This window comes from Corythoichthys intestinalis, chromosome 5, assembly GCF_030265065.1.
Source record: "Corythoichthys intestinalis isolate RoL2023-P3 chromosome 5, ASM3026506v1, whole genome shotgun sequence".
Lineage (NCBI taxonomy): Eukaryota > Metazoa > Chordata > Actinopteri > Syngnathiformes > Syngnathidae > Corythoichthys > Corythoichthys intestinalis.
Genome location: NC_080399.1, coordinates 42,828,187 through 42,848,958, shown reverse-complemented (window position 1 = coordinate 42,848,958; position 20,772 = coordinate 42,828,187). Strand labels below are relative to the sequence as shown.

General features: G+C 39.5%; 1 protein-coding gene across 3 annotated transcripts in view; it reads left to right on the top strand.

The window, feature by feature from the left end:
• The first annotated feature begins 505 nt into the window (after window positions 1-505).
• dhtkd1 (dehydrogenase E1 and transketolase domain containing 1) overlaps window positions 506-20,772 on the top strand; it is a 34,940-nt gene continuing 14,673 nt past the window's right edge. The window contains exons 1-10 of one of the 3 annotated variants that reach the window (XM_057835649.1): window positions 506-598; window positions 9,430-9,582; window positions 10,227-10,438; window positions 11,988-12,182; window positions 12,292-12,561; window positions 14,423-14,594; window positions 15,683-15,881; window positions 17,610-17,922; window positions 19,739-19,823; window positions 19,883-20,022. In XM_057835649.1, coding sequence (XP_057691632.1) covers window positions 541-598; window positions 9,430-9,582; window positions 10,227-10,438; window positions 11,988-12,182; window positions 12,292-12,561; window positions 14,423-14,594; window positions 15,683-15,881; window positions 17,610-17,922; window positions 19,739-19,823; window positions 19,883-20,022 — 1,797 coding nt within the window. In that variant the 5' untranslated portion in view covers window positions 506-540. Of the gene's footprint in view, window positions 599-1,468; window positions 1,742-9,429; window positions 9,583-10,226; window positions 10,439-11,987; window positions 12,183-12,291; window positions 12,562-14,422; window positions 14,595-15,682; window positions 15,882-17,609; window positions 17,923-19,738; window positions 19,824-19,882; window positions 20,023-20,772 lie in introns of those variants that run through there. The other 2 variants (XM_057835648.1, XM_057835650.1) reach the window with 2 other exon arrangements.

The following is a 20,772-nucleotide window of genomic DNA, read 5'->3' as shown; positions in this document are numbered from 1 at the left end:
GTTGACAATTACAGGCCTCTCTAATATTTTCAAGTGGGAGAACTTGCACAATAAGTGGTTGACTTAATACTTATTTACCCCACTGTATGTTACTGCCAAAATTGATAAAATGTCTGACCCCATGTCGGGCGTCCACTTCCTGGAAATACTGATCTATTCATGTTTTTCTCCCCTATAACACATCAGAAAAATGAAATTATGTGTTTTTTCGGTTAAACAACATTATTTCAGCTATTCATGGATAGAGGTTGATAGTTGTCAGTGTTGTTAATAACGGTGTTAGAGTACAACAGCGTTATTTTTTTCAGTAGTGAGTAATCTGATTTTTTCCTGTCTTTGCAACAACGTTACCGTTACTGAGGATGTGAAGGGGCGTTTTACTACAATTTGGTTGAATGAAGTGCGAGTAGTCTGATTTTGTCACACATCAGCTGCCTGGGAGAGAGCAGAGCAGGAAGGGGGAGGAGGGAAGGGGGTGGTGATGCCATTGCAAACGCGATGATGATTGGCTTGGTGGGCGGATCATGCCCTGCTCACTGCATGCTTTGGAAAACACAACAAGACAGAAATATTGGCGATGGGCCCGGGAATTTCAAAGGTACTGTTCTCAATCTTGAATTATTTTCAGTATTTAATATTGTTACTTTATGGAATATTTAAGGATAGTGTTCTGCTTACTGTGCAGTAGGCCAAAGACATTTTCAGAGATTTGCACTTGTTAAGGATTAGTTTACATTTGTGTTTTCTTAATAGACTAATATATTTGATCCGAAAAAATACAAAATGCTCTAAAATACTGTATAGATTAGTGATTTTCTTCTTCAATCAGTTATTATAAATTTCTTTGATGTGAAAGATGTTATAGAATATATAATGTAATAACGTGTAGAACATGAAAAGCAATGTCTGTTACTTTGATGAGTAACTGATTACTCTTACAATGAGGTATCTGAGTTACTAAATTACTTTTTGGGACAAGTAATTTTTAATTAATAACAGTTTTAAAGTAAGATTAACAACACGGATAGTTGTGTGTAAACTGCACCTTTTGTTGAAGGTACGGCTTTCAATCTGATATTTATTATGTATGCTGACAGAATAAAATGAAATAGTTTTACTAAAAAAACTGACATTACATTGCATTACAGTCCATGCAAAGCTACCATAAAATATTATAAATATCCGCTTTATTCAGGAGTACTTGAATGCATCACTTCTCGTTTGCCACCTGTTGGCCTTACGTCATCACGGGTCCGTGCGCGATAGTCGTGGGAGAGATAAGCCTATTAAATAGAATTTGAGCATGGCATAAATTCACCGAATATATTAAATTTGATGAATGTGTAAAAGTTATGCGAAACTCTACTATGATTTCCACGGGGAAAATTTTGGTGAAACCGGAAGTACGACCGCTGTCAGCGAATCAGCTTCTCCCCGGCGTCGTCGCCCAATCAAAGTCCATAATCGTCTCCTCCTCCTTCGCGCGTGCCACTCGGCAGTATGGCGCCCGTCCTTCTTAAGTAATCTACACCCAAATGTTACACTTGTTTTTGCACTTCTTTTAAAACTATGTCGGCGACTCTATTGCTGAAATACTACGCGAAAAGGCTGCCGCTCGACGTGTTTCGCCGGGCCAACGTCTGCTGTTACCACACCGAAAGAGGCGTCTACGGATACCGACCAAAACAGACTCGCAGGGAGGATAAGTTGCTGAGCGACTGCATCGTGAGTTTAAATGAAGGTCAGCGACTGCCACGGGCTATTTTACTGGCAGAATTTCAAAACACTTTTCCATTTAACTTTCATACTTACGTCTGCCACCATGCTTCCTGTCACTTTTGTAATTTAGGGAAGACGTACCTTCTGGTCGGGAGGCTGGCATAGTGGTTGGTAGGGGTGGAAACCTCCGGGTACGATACGATTTGCGATAAGAGGCTCATGATCAATGATGTCACAATATCAGAATCAGAATGGCTTTTATTGTCATTGCGATACAACAGTTACAGTGGTATGAAAAAGTATCTGTACCTTTTGAAATTTCTCACATTTCTGCATAAAATCACTATCAGATGTGATCTGATCTTTGTCAAAATGAAACTGAAACTGTTACAGTGACCTTGTGTGCACCAATTGTTGCCACCATGTACACCTCAGCAATGTATCCTTCTAAGAGACTTATAAGAAAAGCATTTTGAGTCGCTACTCACACCAGCTGTGATAACATGTCACACACATAGCCACAACAAAATTGTTCCACAGCAAACAGATGCAAAAATGTCAGGGACATGACAAAGTCATAACCTTGTACGCCCAAAAATTAATAGAGATGCTTGACTGGACGCTTAGTTACCGAACCCAGATTGTTGACTGTGTTATTTTACAGTTTTGATGTATGTTCCATGCCTGAATGTGCGTCTTTAGTTGTATGGGGGACGGGAAACTGATAAACATATGCTTTATCTCGTCCGCCTTTGTCGTCTTCTTTGGTTCCTTTGGGAAAATCATAATCATATTTTGTAATTGAAATGATTGTTAATGATACCGATGATGATGACAATAAAATTCCATTCGAAAAAAATCACACAGATGATAAAATGGTGTCTGCTTTAACTAAAACAACCCTAACATTAATAGGTTTTCATATTTTTTTGAGAATACAATGCAAACAATTACAGAAGGGGGAAAAATAAGTAAGTGAACTATCATATTTTTTATTTTGTGCCCCCCTTTGGCAGCGATAACTTTAACCAGCTGCAGATCAGTCTGGCACATCGATCAGGACCAATCGTGGCCCATTCTTCTCTACAAAACTGCTGTAGTTCATAGGCCTGTCGCGATAACAAATTTTAGTGTGCGATAATTTATCTCATAAATTATTGCGATATACGATATTATTGCGGCCCCCCGCTCATTTTTTTAAACCAATTTACAATAACACAGTGAGAATACAGTATATATTAATAGATCAGGTAGACCCATTTAAACGCAATAAGAAATCACAACTAAAAACAATAGACCATGCCTCTAAAGCAGGGGTGTCCAAACTTTTTGCAAAGGGGGCCAGATTTGGTGCGTTAAAAATGTGGGGGGCCGACCTTGGCTGACATTCTTTATGTAGAACAGTACTTCTCAAATGGTGGGGCGCGCCCCCCCAGGGGGGCGCAGAGCGATGCCAGGGGTGGCGCGAGTGACCTCGGGGAACATGCTTTTTTTTTTTTTTGCCGTACTAGAATAAAATGTACTTGCACGTCCACTCCGTGGGTGGCAGTGGCGCTCTCATTTTCAAAGTGCGTGCAGTATTTTTGAAGGTAAGCAAGAGCACACGGAAGAGACTCATGTAGAGCTGGACTCACGCTGCGACCCACTGTCTTCTCTGGTTCTCACGTGTCCGGCCGAGAAGTGCCGTTTTCGGCTTGGGATCGTCACGACCACCGCCCTCACCTACGGTTCTCCCTCGGCCGCCGAGAATGCGCTTTTTTCGGGCCGTTTGCCTTTTGGCTTTGACTTTTAATATAGTGGGAAATGAGGAAAGACCACTGTTTGCTGAGTCTAAAAATGATTATAGCGGAGAGTCTGAAGCCAAATCAGTTAAGACGCCACTTAAAGACATTAGACCTCAATCTCATTGATAAGCCGCTTGATTGTTTTTCAGCGAAAACGTGCCGAATATTCCCAATTGTCACAATCGTCCCGCTTTGTCAGTGTTATATCAGTAAACCAGTGAGCACTGTGGTGAATCAGCGAAAATAAAAACTTTCCTTCTGTCCAAAGACACTCCCCCCCCCCCCCCCCCCCTTCTATTCAGTTTTGTTTTTTTCGGTCAAATTTTTTGGCATGTTGTCTTGAAAAGTAAATGTTTCTAATCAATTTGAATTTGTTATTATTTACTGATTTAATTACATTTTATTTTTCAGTATCAAATGGTCAAAAATGTACCTTGAGTGTATTTTTACAGTTTGGATGTGACTTTTTTATTTATTTATTTATTTTACTTCAGGCAAATTGATACGCGTTAAGTCTTTTCTGTTACAAGCAAAACAATGTTAATAAAGCTATACTTTATTATAAGTTGATCTATGTTACTTTTTTTCTTTAATAGAAAAAAAGGACACAATGTTAGGCTGAGGCGTACTTATAATAGTAATATTATAGACAAATGATACTATTTACAGTGGCGGCAGAGAGTTGGGGGGGCGCGAAACATTTACGTCTTCCTTGGGGGGGCGTAACAGAAAATAATTGAGAAGCACTGATGTAGAACAATATATTTAAGCATATTTTAGCAAGCCATTCAATGTGTCACATTTGCTTTATTATTTTTTTTAATGAATAATTTCAACAATCTCACAGCGAGCCTTTGTGGCATCCTCTTTCGACTCTCGGGCTCTTGCGAAATACTGCTACTGTGAAATTAAACTAGCTTCAAGTTGCTTCAATTTCTCGCTGTGTTTCTTCCCTACATGTCGGCGTGTGTTGTTTGGTAATATCGTCTCACATTGAAATCTTTAAAAACAGCGACTGTCTCTTTGCAAATGAGGCACGCACAGTTGTTGTGTATTTTAGTGAAGAAATAGTCCAATTTCCACCTATCCTTGAAGCGTCGGCCGTCACAGTCAACTTACTTTTTTTTGTTGATTGTCGCCATTTTAGAAAATGGAAGTAATGGGTCACATGGGTAATGTTACTTAGCCCTTAAATACCTGCAACATGAAGTAATTATCAAAGAATCCCAAAATTGGAAAAATAAGGTCCTAATGAAACCTTTTTTCAATCAAATTTGTAAAAAGAAAAGTCAAAATGAATATGTGTAATAAGCGCTCTAATATCTATAACCGTTGCTAAATCATGTTTTGTTTTCTCATGGAACCTGCAGATGCATGTGTTGAATTGCATCCATCATTTTTTTTTTCAAGAAGAAATGTCAAAATTCTAAATTCGTCTCAAAATAATGAAATTTTAGGTGTATCAAATGTGATATATTTGGCAATAAGGGTTAAAGTGCTGCTACATTTTAGTGGGTAAATGAGGAGCAGAATTTCGTGTGTAAGCTACTTCATATGCTGGTTGCAGTACTGCTGACCAATTTATTAAGTCTGTGTGCGGGCCAGACGTTATTGATCTTATGACAGAGGCTGGGGGCCGGATGAAATTTGACCGCGGGCCGCATTTGGCCCCCGGGCTGGACTTTGGACATGTCTGCTCTAAAGTAAAAGACAACAATATTAATTCCGCACAGAAACACAGAATAAATAAAATGTGTTTTTCAAGAAAAAAATAATACAATTGCAGTTAATAACTTAAGCATTTAGGCAAATGAAAACGTTTCCCCTCAAAGCTTCAGCAATGGTGTTCCATAGGGATGCAACGATACAGTTAAGTCACAGTATTTTCAATACGGGGGACACGATTTTCGATCCGATTCAATACATTTAATGCTCTGAAAAAAAAAATAACAACTGCATGTTTTATTTCTTTTTTTGTTTTTTGCAAATGAGCAAAAATTAAATTGCCATCATATAAACATGCGTTTTAGTGCATAATATTGTTGAAATTCGCCCCCCCGGCCCAGACGCACCCGGGAACAGCACCAGCCAAAACAAGTGCCGCTCGGCTGACGCTGCCTCCGCGCGCCGACCGTGAAGGCAGAACTTCGCGCGTCCTCTTATTTTAACCCTTTGTACTGACTCCATGTTTCAAAAGCTTGAAGAACACTCACCGAAAACAGGTTGACAATTTATTCGTCGACAATGGTAAAAACAAGGCAAAAAGGGAAGACGGAGGGACAATTCTGGATCCAAAACAAGGCTACATGTTTCCGAGCAGCAAAAATCTGTCTTATCTCAGTGTCCAGTCTTTTTAAAGTCTTTGCTGAGGCGGGCCTTGTCGAAGGCGTTTCTGAGCGTTGCTTTTGGGTCATCCCCTCTGTGGCCGGTTTCGGGCGGGTTAGGTTCGTGCGCGGATTGGGACGCCCGCTATCAACTTTGCTGTCCGGGCTGGTTGTACTTGTTTTAGGACAAGGCGCTTTGTTCTTGGAGTTTGCTGGGAGAGCTGATTGCAAGAGTTGGTGCGTCAATCTTGTGATAAGACGGCATTGTGTATCTCTTCTATTTCTTCTCATTAAACTATGGTGTGCTATTTATTTTATATTAGTAGTGTAGTCCTACCGTAAATATGAAAATGATACTATTTCCTGATTAATTATATTATGTGTGTTAGAGTAATGCAACCAGTTAGACGGTGCCTACGAGAACCTGTACCATATGTATGTGTTAGACTATATATGTGTTAGACTAATGCAAACAATTATATGGTGTGTGCGATGACGATATCTTTTCCCCTTCAATATCTATGTGCTTACTTCTTACTGATCTGAAGAAATTTAGTATAAAAGTGCTGAGAACAATCTTTACTGTTTGTAAAGTGAGGCGGGGCACACTGTTGATTGCTACAGCTCTCTTAGCAGCTAGGTTTACTACATGAGCAAGACATCCTATTTGTGGTCCGAATCCAACTGTGTCACGTACTGAATTAACAATATTTGCAGCATTATCTAAAGCCACTGGTATGGATTGATTTGGCCTTCTTAACTTCCATTCAGTCATGGCGGTTTATGTTTATAATTCATCGATGTAGTATATGGACTACGTGTCCCATAATCACTCTGGGCTCACGTAGCCAATGGCATGGAACATAGCACATCTAGTTAGCTATTTCATGATATCTAGTGTGTGCGCGCATTAAAAAAGTTAGCAAATGCCACAGAAGTCACGTCTGCTCATTACTGCATATGACAATCGACTTTCATAAACAGGACGAGTTTGAAGCACAGCGCTCTTAATTTGCCACCAAAATATCCGGTGTTGTGCCGAAAAATAGCTGCCCCGCGTGAAATGTCACCCCTGACGGGAGCGTCCACACGTCAACATCACCGGCACGCCGGAGATGGTCCGCAGTCAATTCGGAGCACTGGCGCGGCAGGCATACGTTGAACAATAGGCTATATGGGAACAATTGGCTCCGGCGCTATTTTTTGCCGGACCTGGAATGAAGATTCATTCTGAGCAGTTGGTAACAAACAATCCAAACTTTTAACAGCATGTCTACCGCATGCGCGCACGCACGTGCACGCGAGGCGATAAATCGCAGCGGAAAAATTACCGCCTTCATTTTTATTTATCGTGCGATAAATGGAATTATTGCATATTGCGACAGGCTTAGTAGTTCAGTCAGACTCCTGGGATGTCTGGCATTGAATCGCTGTCTTTAGGTTACACTACAGCATCTCAATGGGGCGCAAGTCTGGACTTTGACTTGGCCAATCCAGAACGTGTATTTTGTTCTTCTGAAACTATTCTGAAGTTGATTCACTTCGTGATTTTGGATCACTGTCTTGTTGCAGCATCCATCCTCTTTGTAGCTTTAACTATCTGACAGACGGCCTCAGGTTTTCCTGATCATCCTGATAAACCTTTGAATTCATTCTTTGCTGTTACAATTTACTACACATGACGTTGTGTGTTACTCCCAAACAATCAACTTTGGTTTCATCAGTCGACAATATGTTTTGCCAAAACTTCTTTGGAGTGTCCTCGTGTCTTTTTTTTTTTTTTTAAACACTCAACGAGCAACAATGTTGTTTTTAGACAGCGGTGGCTTTCTCCGTGGAGTCCGCCCATGAACACCATTCTTGGCCATAGTTTTACATATAGTTGATGTGTGCACAGAGATATTGGACTGTGCCAGTGATTTCTGTAAGTGTTTAGCAGACACTCAAGGGTTCTTTTTTACCTCTCTGAGTATTCTGCGCTGAACTCATGACGTCATCTTTGGTGGACGCCCACTCCTTGGGAGAGAAGCAACAGTGCCAAACTCTCTCCATTTGTAGACAACTTCTCTGACTGTTGATTGATGAACATCCAGACTATTAGAGATGGTTTTGTATACTTTCCCAGCTTGATACAAATCAACAATCCTTGATCGTAAGTCTTCAGATAGCTCTTTTGATCGAGCCATGATGCACAGCAGACAATGCTTCTCATCAAGACAATTATTATCAGGTGTGTGCTTTATAGTAGGCATGGCAGCTTTAAACCACTCATCAATGATTGGGCACACACCTGACTTCAATTGTTTGGTAAAATTGGTTTCAATTGCTCTTTAAGTCTCCTTAGGCAGAGGGTTCACTTACTTATTTTCCACCCTTCTGTCATTGTTTGCATGCTATCCTCATTAAAATATGAAAACCTATAAATGTTTGGGTGGTTTTAGTTAAAGCAGACACTGTTTTTACATCTGTGTGATTTTGACAAAGATCAGATAACATTTGATGGTGATTTTATGCAGAAATGTGAGAAATTCCAAAAGGTTTAGATACTTTTTCATACCACTGTATCAATGCATTGGTTAGAAAAGAAATCCACGAGATTCTACGATACAACTATGAAACAGAAAAGCTTTTCTGAATGGGAAAATAAACAATTTTCCTTTTTTGCACTGTTGCGGACTTCATTCATTCATCTACCGGTGTTTTGCTAAAATGTCCTACATCCATGAAACGTCCTACAAGAAGCGAATTTGACACCCAAAGTACTACCATACATTTTCAACTTGTTTTAGATGCATACAGGCAGAACCTACTAAAAAATGCCATACGAAAATACCTAAATGTAGTTATATCAAATAATATGGTTTAAATATGCTACGTGACTAATATGGTCAACAGATCAACACTGCTTTAAAGCTACCACAAGAAAACACAATGGTTAAAATTACGGGAGAAAAATACATGCAAAAGTTTTTTTTTGAGGCAAGGAAATTGTCGTAAAAATACTCAATAAAAACAAAAGTATTGAGTACTCACCGCTTTTAACCAACGTGCGCTTGCGTTCGGATGCTTGCGCGAGTGCACAGAGCATTGTGTAGGACGTCTCGCCGTGTGGGAAGGAATTGCAGAACACCGAGTCTCTTATCCTCACGAGGCTTTCGGGGTGACATATTTTTGCACCCAAGTTTGAGTCTGAGTCACCTGATTTTGAGAATCTGGTGATGCAGAGTACCAATCCGATACAGCAGCAAAATTTAAAGTAGCGGAAAAAAGCACATCTAAATAAAATAAAAAAATCCATATTGTAGACATGATCACTCTTACATGATGCTATGTTACTGTTAAATTCCCACAACAGCTAGATGTTGGAAGACAACAATTCTGATTTCGCCTCCTGTGTCTCACGATGATGAAGTAAAAGAAGTCGAAGCCATCAGTATCAAAATGCTTGTTACAAACCTTACTTTTTTTCTCATATTTGAGCACAGGGTCTACCCTTCAGCTTTTTTTCGGGCTGGGACTCCCCGAAGTTGTTCTTTGTTGTCAGTGTTGCAGTCAGCTGGAGACCCAAGCCCTTTTTCATTTTTTTATTTTTCCATTTTCAGATCATGGCCTGGCGCGTCTGGTGGAGGCATACCGAGCACATGGACACAAGCTGGCTAAGATTAACCCCCTGCTTCCCCAAAAGCCTGTGGTGGACAGTGTTCCTGAGATAAGCATGCTTACAGGCACCTTGAGTGGACAGCTCAACACTTCAGGTTTCTCACTATGAATTCCAAAAAGTTCACACTTCACACAAATCAGTTACTCTCAACTCATCGTGGACCCATGAAATGACAATTTTAAACACATTTTAACACAAAATGTCCATTGCTAGAATAATGTTTACAAGAAGCACTTTATTAAAATTGAATAGAATTCTTTATTATCTGTCTCTGATGGATTCAGAAATTCTTCCTCGACACATACATTACATACGGTCATGTATGTGTTCATTTAGGAAATTTGAGCATTTTTGAATAGAAAAAGAAAATCAGTTGACCAGTTGACCTTTTCGTCAATTAGTATACAGGTAGCTTCAAACCATCTCTTCTGTTGCCTGCTGACATCTATTGTTTGTACTACAGACATGGCTTTTTTCCAAAATTAAAGCCAGGCAACCTACCTAGTGTCCTGTATACTGTACGCAAGATATTGTTTACATCTTCAAGGACATTTCATTAATGTTGAGTAACAGTTTTGTTCTTACATAATTATAACAAAATATTTTTATTGCAGTGCAATGTGTCAATGTGATTTCTGATTCCATTTTGCAGAAGGGAAAAAAAAAAAAAAATTGGAAATCAGATTTTTTTTGCCTTCACACACTCATGCAGGTGTTGCAATCTCCACCTTTGTGCAGGGCTGCGCCACTTAGGCAAGGTGGAGGCTTCAGTTGAGGAGGTTCGAGCCTATCTAGAGGAGACCTACTGTAGACACCTGTCAGTGGAGACCACTCAGCTGAGCAGCGCTGAAGAAAGGGAATGGATGGCTGACCGCTTTGAAGAGCTCAAGACAACCACCTTCTCCACAGATGAGAGGAGAACACTAGCAAAGCTCATGCTGGAATCTCAGGTCGGACCCACACTCTGGGCTTATAAGGCACTCATTTAACTCATTAATGCTGTAATATGTCCAATCCATTTCAACTGGGATGGCTGCCAATTATATACTATGAAATTTAAAAAGACTATAGTTTTATTGGGGGCCCATAACCAGAGTGTATTTCAGTTTTTATCTGTTTTGTTACTATTAACCCTCGTATTGTGTTGGGGTCAGAATTGACTCATTTTCAAAATTTTTTATGCAAAAATCAATGGTACTTTTGACATACCCAAACTTGAAAACGGATCAATCTTACCTGAAAACAATATACTGCAAAGGTTTCGTATTTTTGGGCCAGTTAATTTACAGATCAAATTTAATTCTCTAGCAAAAATATTGGCTGATTTAAAACACAAGACAACATTTTATTAATTTCTAATCGTGTTCATTCATAAAATATATGCTGTATATCAGTGTTTTTTTTTTATTTTTTAAGTGGCCTTTCCTAAAACTTGACAGCAAATATCCTTGGTTGCAGGCATAATAAGTTCTTCTCCAAACGTGAAAGGTTTCTTGGCTTTAGCAATACAGTTCGCAAAGAGGTATGATGCTGTCATTGTATCGCTTTTGTTGATGCTTAGTCGCTATGTGCCAAAGCAGCTTTAAAGGCTTCATTGCCTCGTTTGCTAGCTTTTCCCCACAATTTTGAAGAGCTCATTTGGCGCTTGATTCTTGGTATTATCTGTTAAAAGAAGTTTTTGTTTTCTTTAAGGTTGTAGGGTCCTCTTCTGTCTCGTCAGTGGCCTTTTCCTGTAAAAAAGCTGTCCAAAGATGTCTGTTTTTCAGTCATCTTCGTTAGCGTGTGGGCTTATTATTTCTGAGAACAAATCTGACGCGCCTACGTCATACGTCATTATCGAGGACGAGCACTTGGATACAAAAAATAGATGTTAGATACTAGCTCCAATGGATTTCTATGACAACACTATACAGTTTTATTATATCTATAAAATAAACTGGCAGATTGGTGTGTCAAGAGGCACAGGCCAGAATTATTTCTGTGGGGACTGGTAACAAATGCGCCATGGACCGTTACCAGTCCTCGACCTGGTGGTTGGGGACTCCGCGATTGTGGAATTTTTCGCTGATTCCAACGCAGCGGAAATCCAACAGTCCATGGAATACAGGGCGAGGTGCAGAATATTCCATTTTACTAGAGATGCACCGAAAATTCATCGTCTGAAATGTGACTAAATATGTGGTTTCGATTCAAAATGCTTTTTTCCACCAAAATTGCATTCCCGAAACTGAAAAGATGCATTGACAGAAGCAAATTGTCCCGTCACGCAGACTTTTCTTGACACCCATCAGCGTGTGTGGGTTGACGCAGCCATTAGCAAGAGCACCTGCCCTCTTTGAGCAGCTAAACAAGGCTATCAAGTATCAAGTTTTATTTTTCTCTCGTTAGGATCCAGGGTTAAAGGGCAGTCAGCAAGTCAACTGAGGAGGTTTAATAAAAATGGCAATCCTGCTTTGATACAAGAAGGAGTAGGAAGTACACTTCTGTTTTTCACTGTAGGAATTTGACCACTTCTTGGCCACCAAATTTTCCACGGTGAAACGTTACGGTGGAGAAGGAGCGGAGAGCGTGATGGGCTTCTTCCATGAGCTTTTCCACCAGTCGTCCCAGAGTGGTGTCACCGATATCGTGATCGGCATGCCGCACCGAGGAAGACTCAACCTCCTCGTGGGTTTGCTCAAGTTCCCACCAGAGGTAATAATACAGTCAAATGAAGAATGTACACTATAGTATTACATTTATTTATGGGCCTTTTGAAATCTGTTGATCTAAACTTTTCATCCACATGTCTCTCAACTTGCAGCTAATGTTCCGTAAAATGCGTGGCCTCAGCGAGTTTCCCGAAACGTCACCCGCCATCGGGGACGTCCTGTCTCACTTGACGTCCTCGGTGGAGTTGGACTATGGGTCAGGGACCCCGCTTCACGTTACTATGCTGCCCAACCCGTCGCATCTCGAGGCCATCAACCCTGTGGCTCAAGGCAAGACGCGGGCCAGGCAGCAGCTCAGGAAAGAGGGCGACTATTCGCCTGACGAGCACGCCCAGCCAGGGGACCAAGTCATCTGTTTGCAGGTTGGGAGGCAGGACTTGAACTTTACAGGGGAAAGTTTGGCACTGCCTACTAAGGTTTAAGCCAACTAAGCACTAAGCCAGGGTGCAACTAACAGTCAACAGACAACACTTTTTTATAGTTTTATTGCTTAGTTATTTAATTTTATCATTTACAAAAACATGTCTGCCACCTTTTATGATTACTTAACATTTTATACCTGTTTTTTGTACATTTTTAGATATATGAAAACGATTTTATTCCTTATGTATGGTAGTTAAAATTGAAATGTGATACAGGTTCAAAAACATTTATATTAGAAAAAAGATAACGTAGCACTACTATTTTTGTAAGTCATTTTCATCCATTATCTGATTACCTTAATTGCTTAGTTGATTTCTTGTAAATGACAGGCATGAAAATCACTCACCTTTTGGCGAAATTCGCCGTTTTGAAGTCAAAAAGGGTGAACTGCGTAGATCTGAGGAGAAAATTTTTAGGGGGGTCCGTAAGTCCATCTAACTAACTAACGACATGTTTTATTTAAGTCGCTAAGTCTGTCGCGATATGCAATGAGTCCATTTATCGCAAGGTAAATAAAAATTACAGCGGTAATTTTCACGGCTGCGTTTTATCACCGCGTGCGTGGATACATTTGTGCGTGCGTGCGTGTAGATGACATATGAGACTCCAGTTGTTTTGTCCTGATGTTTATTGGTCAACATCACGCTGTAGAATTACAGTTCACACATACAAAATAAAGAAACACATCTATATTAAACACTGTAAACGTTAGCATTGCTACACTGAGACTAATGGGGAAAAAAGACACTTTAGTCTGCTATAAAACATTGGCAGTATTTTCCAAAACGCAAACTTGCGGTTAAAAGGCGACACTTCAAACATGAAAAATATCTGACTAACAGCATTTGCAAACGAAAAAAAAAATCTATTGTGACACCACAAGCAAAGACGAAAAGTACTTTTTGCGGAGTGTAAAGTTGTTAGCGGTTTAGCGAACGTACTTCCAGTGTTCATTTCAAAACAAAAGCATGTCTGTCATATAAATAGCGATTTCTGGAGTTAATCCCACATACTTTAGAATTAATACTATAATAAGTAAATACTGTAATACTACAGAATTCACATTTTACACTAAGAAAATGTTAGTGTATGACACCCTTTTAAAAAATGATTGGCAATTAACGTTATAATACCATTATACAGTATATAGTAGTATACAATAATAATAATGCTAGACCTTTTTTTTTTTTATAAGAATTGTTTTGAATAATGTTGGAAAGGCGAAGTCAGTGTTCTGAATCTGTTTACATTCCATTCTTTCGCACTAGTAAATGCTATTGGCTAAGCCTGCACCATATACCGTTTGAACATCGCCATCGCAATGTGCGCATGCGCAATAGTCACATTTTTTCTGTTGTTTGGGACAGCCCTACCGAAACATATTTCATCCACACTCTTCTCACCCTTTTAACCCATGACCCATTTTAATGCCTGAAATGAGAAAGTACAGAAGTAGTAATGAATTAAAACAACATACTTTTAAATATTGTGTTTTTCTATTTTGCAAACGTTTGTTTAATTAAACATACAAAAAAAGAATGAGTTCATTTATTGTAAAAATTTTACATGAATTTAAGTATAACCTAAATGTCAGCTAGTTACTGCCCATTATTTATTCAATCTTTTTTATTTATTTTACCTCATCTGAGTCATTGAGTACAAAGATATTCCTTATCAGTTTTGGGTCAGTCACATTTGAGATGTATTTTTATGTTAGAAGATACAGAAATATCGTAATTTTCCATGAAGAGGTCACAGTCGTACCTCAAGTTGGATTTTTTTTTTTTTTTCTGCGCACAGGTCCATGGCGACGGCTCTTTCCCTGGTCAGGGGATCGTTCCAGAAACATTGACCCTCTCCAACCTTCCTCACTACAGAGTAGGTGGGAGCATTCACCTCATAGTCAACAATCAAGTGGGATATACCACGCCGTCCGAGCGGGGGAGATCCTCTTTGTACTGCAGCGATGTCGGTCAGTCAACTAATCTCTTTATAACAGATTGAATTTTATGATCACAGTGTTCTCCTGTTACATCGTGGTTCAGCATTCGTACACTGCTGTATTGGTTGTTTTTTAAAAGTGCTTTTTTTTTTCTTTTTTTTTTTTTTCTTCTAATTTTTAGAGAACGGTGAACCCTCATTTTATCATCCAAGGCAGTGTTCCCCAACCTTTTTTGCACCACGGACCTGTGTAATGTGGGCCTATTTTTCACGGATCGGCAATGCATGGCAGAAAATGACAGTCAATATAAAATAACACATCGAGGCACAAAACAACTTGAAGTGCAGGGGAAATGTCACTCACCATACACTGAATCAACCTTTTTTTTTTTTTAACAGCGGCCTATCCTAAAACTTGTCGGCAAATATCCGTGGGTCGCAAGCATAATGAGTTCTTCTCCATTCGTGAAAGGTTTCTTAGCTTTAGCAATATGGTTCGCCATGAGTTATGCTCTCAGTGCGTTCGCTTTTGTTGCCTCGTTTGCGAGCTTTCAGCCTTATATTATGTAGAATGGACTTGGTTGTAGGCTCCTTTTCTGGCTCAGCATGTGTCCTTTTCCCTGTAAAAAAGCTTTCCAAAGATGTCGCTGCGCACAGCCAACAGCAGCTAATGTTACTGTTTACACTGACTGGCGCTGGGCTGCTATAGGTGTGCAAACACCCTAGTAATTGCAGCCAACCACTAGATGACGAACTAAATCTTTACTCGGATTTGTCGATAGAATAGACAGGGATATTGATATGTCAAGAGCCACAGGCTAGATTGCAGTCGTTAATAAATTATGTTTTTCTGCGGCCCGGTAGCAAATGCGCCACGGACCGGTGCTGGTCCGCAGCCTGGTGGTTGGGGACCACTGATCTAAGGAAAAAAAACGTGCATGTTAAGGTTGATGAGGGAATGCTCGATTTGAAGCTTTTTTGTAATCGAATTACTTGAATTAATCGGTTAATCGTTACAGCACTACTTCAAAATCTGCAATGTTGGAAAGCTGCCAACGGTTAAATGTGATGAAGGGGGAAATTTGTCTGCGTCACTTACATATCATCTACCGATGTCAGGTAAGATGGTGAATTGCGCCGTGATCCACGTGAATGGAGACGACGCTGAGGAGGTGGTGCGGGCCACTCGCCTTGCTGTTGAGTACCAGCGGCGCTTTAGGAAAGATGTCATTCTGGACCTCATCTGCTACCGTCAGTGGGGCCACAACGAATTGGACGAGCCTTTTTTCACCAACCCGGCCATGTACAAGATCATACGGTCAGTCATGCATTATTTTCGAAATACATTGACTTCTGAGTACATGTTTTTCAGAGTTTTTCTTAAAGCTGTCACTTTTTTTTTTCTTTTTTCATTAGTTTATTTCAGGCCATTATTCCTTGTCAAGACAACAAATGTATACAGCTCATATAATCAAGTAACAAAAAGAGCAGCAAAGCTAAGTAACATTGTAACATCAACTACATGCCTGAAAAGGAGTGGGAAGAAGAAAACCTATTTAATCCCACCCATATTCTTATCTATTTAAGAACAAAAAATTCTTGCTACTTCCTTCAAAAAAAATATGGGCCACCAAAAAATCAGTCCAAACAGTTTTGCACATACACATTTTTGTAACAAATTTTGTCCCTTGTGATGAAGTTACCACAGGTAACACCCAAACCAAAAACAATTTCATACCAACATGGTAAATGAAAGTAAAACCATACCAACAATGGTAAAAGCCACACACACAGGACAACAAATTATAAATGGCAACAATAACTATACCAACAACGGTCACGGACAATATACCAGCAATGGTAAGAAACAACCAGCACTCATACCAAGACAATTTATTGATGTAATTAAGACCTTATATCAGTATACTGTGACCAGACCATAAGTTTGTATAACCTTTTAAATTTGTAGATAGTTTGGCATTGCTTGTGTTGCATTCCCAGATAATTCCAAAGTTTCACTCCACACACAGACACACAAAAACTTTTACGAGTTGTTCGAATTTTTGGTATTTTGAAGTCTCCATTACCTCTCAAGTTATGAGTTCTCTCTTTCATTGTAAAAAAGTTTTGCAATTTAATTGGTAATAATTTATTGAATGCTTTATAGAGGATTATTGAAGTATTATACTTTACAAGATCGTTAAATTTTAGCAGCTTTGATTGAATAAACAAATTATGCGTGTGATCCAAAAACCCGATCTTATGGGTGATCCGCACGGCCCGTTTGCTTTATTTGGCTTAGTGTTGTGAGACAAAATTTGGAGAGTGAATGAGCTTGAGATACACTGGAAACAACAATTTGATATACATGTAACTGGGATACCAGCTCGGTCATTATAGTAAATTAATACTTATAAATTAAGGTACCATCGTACCATTTCTTTCCATTTCAGTTCCTGGTTGTTGAATGTATGTCTGATATGACATGACATGGTCTTTTATTTTTTTACTCCTGAAAGAACCAATTTCAGTTATCGTGACCCGCTACGAGAGGTGATTTTACATATAAAGAGTGACATATCCGAATGGATTTGTATAGCATCCACGTCTCCAGAAAACCAGTACTTGAAGGATTCCTTAGATTTCAATAATTCACGCCTCTTTGGTCGCTGTGTGCGGTTTGCTGATTTATGATTGGTGGGTGTGTCCGAAGTCTGAATGGGAGAATCGCAGAACGTTGAAAGTGCAAAAGTCAGATGCGTTAAAAAATTCACCCAAGTGCAAATGGAAGAATATGGCCCTAAGTGTTAGTCTACTTTTCTTGCCATGACAAGTAGGAGCTTTGTGACTTGAATGGCTGCCCACTATATTTCCAAACTTCAACTTCCAATCGAATATCCCTTAGCAATTTACTAGAATTCTCCACCCCTTTCGAAGACCAATCCAACAATCTGACTCTTTGCATAAAAGGCACTACAAAGTTCTATTTCTTGAGTATGTTCCTTGTAAAATATGACTAAAAATCCCACTGCTGCTTTTTCGGCAGCTCCCGTAAAAGTGTCCCTGACTCCTACTCGGAACAGCTCATCTCCGAGGGCTTGATGACGGAGGCCGAGTGCAGCCGGATCAAAACTGAGTACTATGCCTTCCTCAACGACAAGCTGGCCAACATGACCGTGTACAGCCCTCCGCCCACCAACCTGCAGGGCCGCTGGGGGGATCTGGTGGAGCCTCAGGCCCGAGTCACCTCCTGGGACACAGGTGTCCCCGTCCCACTCCTACAGTATGTCGGAGCCAAGTCTGTGGACATCCCTGAGCACATCCAGTTGCATAGCCACCTAGTCAAGACCCATGCACAGGTACAGACATTGACGCTGCGCTCATCTACCATATCCAGAGACCGTAGAAAATCAAGTATCCTCCCAAACACCTTAAACGCATTTAAATTAATTAAAACACTTTTTTCAACTATTAATTTATCTATTGAGCAAACATCCCCATAACGACCTAAAAAACACATTTACATAGTCCTAGATGTTGACAAATACTTCTTAAAAGTTATCTTACTCTACCACCATACTCCCTAAAAGTGTCCTAAACACACTTAAATGCTTTTCTATTTACTCCTAGATGTACTGAAATACTTCTTAAAAGTGACCTAACTACTTACATTTGCTGAAATAGTCCCTAAAAGTAACTAAAATAATCTTTGATCTGTTAAAATGGTTCCTAAAATGCCTTAAATTCTCTTACAGCCACTGAAAGTTATTGACACATTTATTAAAATAAACTATCTAAAAGCTTTTAAACAATGTTGGATTAAAAAAAATTAAAATACATGTACGACAACTGTTCAAAATAAATTTCACATAAAATCTAGATCTAATTGTATCTGAATAAATACTAGGGATGTCCCAATCGCATATTTTTGCACCTGAGTCCGAGTCACCTGATTTTGAGAATTTGCCGATAAAGTCTCGATCGGATACCGAAAAGAAAAGTTTTTTTTTTTTTTTTAAAATTTGAACAAAAGTTCCTTCTTACAGGACTGTACTTTTCACAGTACCCCCTCTTCCACTTTTTCCAGGAGTGTTGTGGAGTATAAAACGTATGTTTTTGTATCTTTTGACAAAGCCATTGTTTTTCTGGATTATTTTGTTACTTTTTAGCCCTTAAAAAGTAAAAAATAAAAATAATAAAAATACATTTAAATTAGGCCAGAATGATATTGTAAAAAAAAAAACATAAAAAAAAACATTGTGATATACAGTATATTGCCTTGGCTCCACACTTTTTGCATTGGTTGCTCTGGTGCGCCTATTTTTTTTTCTTAAGGTGCACCAGCAGGAAATGTAGGCGCACCCACACTTTTCATTGCATCCCCTTTAAGCCCATACTTTTAATCACTCTCCATAACATCCATATATTCATATGAGTGAGTCCACTCAAATTCACTCACGCTTTGAGGTTCACGCTTCGAGAACAGCCTCTAAACAATGAAGATTGACTAAACGATGATTAACACATTTGTGCCTTTGATCGTAGAGCTACAAAGCCTTCCCTCGTCAGATCAATTCTACAAACCTTTCAATCCTCGTAATTTAAGTAGCAAACTCAAGGTGCACAGCTGACCAAGAAAAGCAGCAGGAGGGAGAGTGACATTGGATGAGCATGAAGCAGTAAATCATTAATATATTTTTTAAATTAAAAACTCGATAATTTCACCTGATTCCGATTCGCTGAGAAATGGTGCGATCGGCCCGATTTCTGATCACGTGATCGGATCGGGACATTCCTAATAAATACAATACTAATACAGTTTTAATGATTATTTACAAATTCTGTGTATTTAAAAGTTAAACAAAGTAGACCGTGTCAGATTTTAAAGAAAAGTTGAAGCCACTTCAACATGATGCACAAAGGATTTAATTCAGGGATACTTGTGCCAGAAACACGACTAAAGAAAATACATGTATGTATTGTAGCAACAGTGCCTTTAATTATTCAGGCTATGATGATACACAACTGGTATCAATAGATGAACAAAGATACTGTCCATTATTTGAAACTGGTATGGGAAATGAATGAATAATCATTTTCGGACTAATTTTGGCAAATAGTTTTTTCCCACTACACAGTGGAATTTCTGATGTTAATGATGGGTTTTGTGCTTAGGCCAGACTGCAAAAGCTTGAAGAGGGCACCAAACTGGACTGGTCCACGGCAGAGGCCATGGCTTTTGGTTCACTCCTTTGTCAAGGTGAGAGTCTGCTCTGGCAGCGTTTCCCTCTTTGATGGTCTTTCTTGCCATGTTTTCAGGTTTCAACATTCGTATCAGCGGCCAAGATGTGGGGCGTGGCACTTTCAGTCAGCGGCACGCCATGGTGGTCTGCCAAGACACCAATGACATGTTTATTCCTCTCAATCACATTAGCCCACAGCAGACAGGGCTCCTCGAGGTACAAACAACAACAACACACTTCTGCCTTTGAACGTTTTTTTGAAGGTGGTATCTAGTGGAATTGTCGGTATATTGTATGCCTAATTACTAGATGTGTGCGAAATTTCCGACTCTTAGATTATTTGCGATTCGGCCGTGGAAGATTTGAGAACGAGTCACAAACATTCAAATTCCGATTATTAAAATATGCCAAGTAAAGCGGAACAAAAACACAGCGTGGTCTTCGGGATGCAATGTGGAAAGGGCTCGGAGTAAACATCATGCTCAACTCACCACGGCTCTGGTTTACCTGATGCCGCTAGATAAAACAACAATAACACCTGACTGCGGCCGACAGCAGCTACAAACTACGCCCTCAAAATGCTGCGGTAGATATCACATGTATAAAAAACTAGATGCGAAATGATAGACTCGTTGGCGTTTTCATACAGTGCTGGTTAAAAGTATTGGCACTCCTGCAATTCTGTCAGATAATGCTCAATTTCTCCCAGAAAATGATTGCAATTATAAATGCTTTGGTAGTAATATCTTAATTTATTTTCGTTGCAACGAAACAACACAAAAGAGAATGGAAACAAATTAAATCATTATCATTTTACACAGAACTCCAAAAATGGGCTGGACAGAATTATTGGCACCCTTTGAAAAATCATGTGATGCTTCTCTAATTTGTGTAATTAACAGCACCTGTTACTTACCTGTGGTACATAACAGGTGGTGGCAATAACTAAATCACACTTGCAACTAG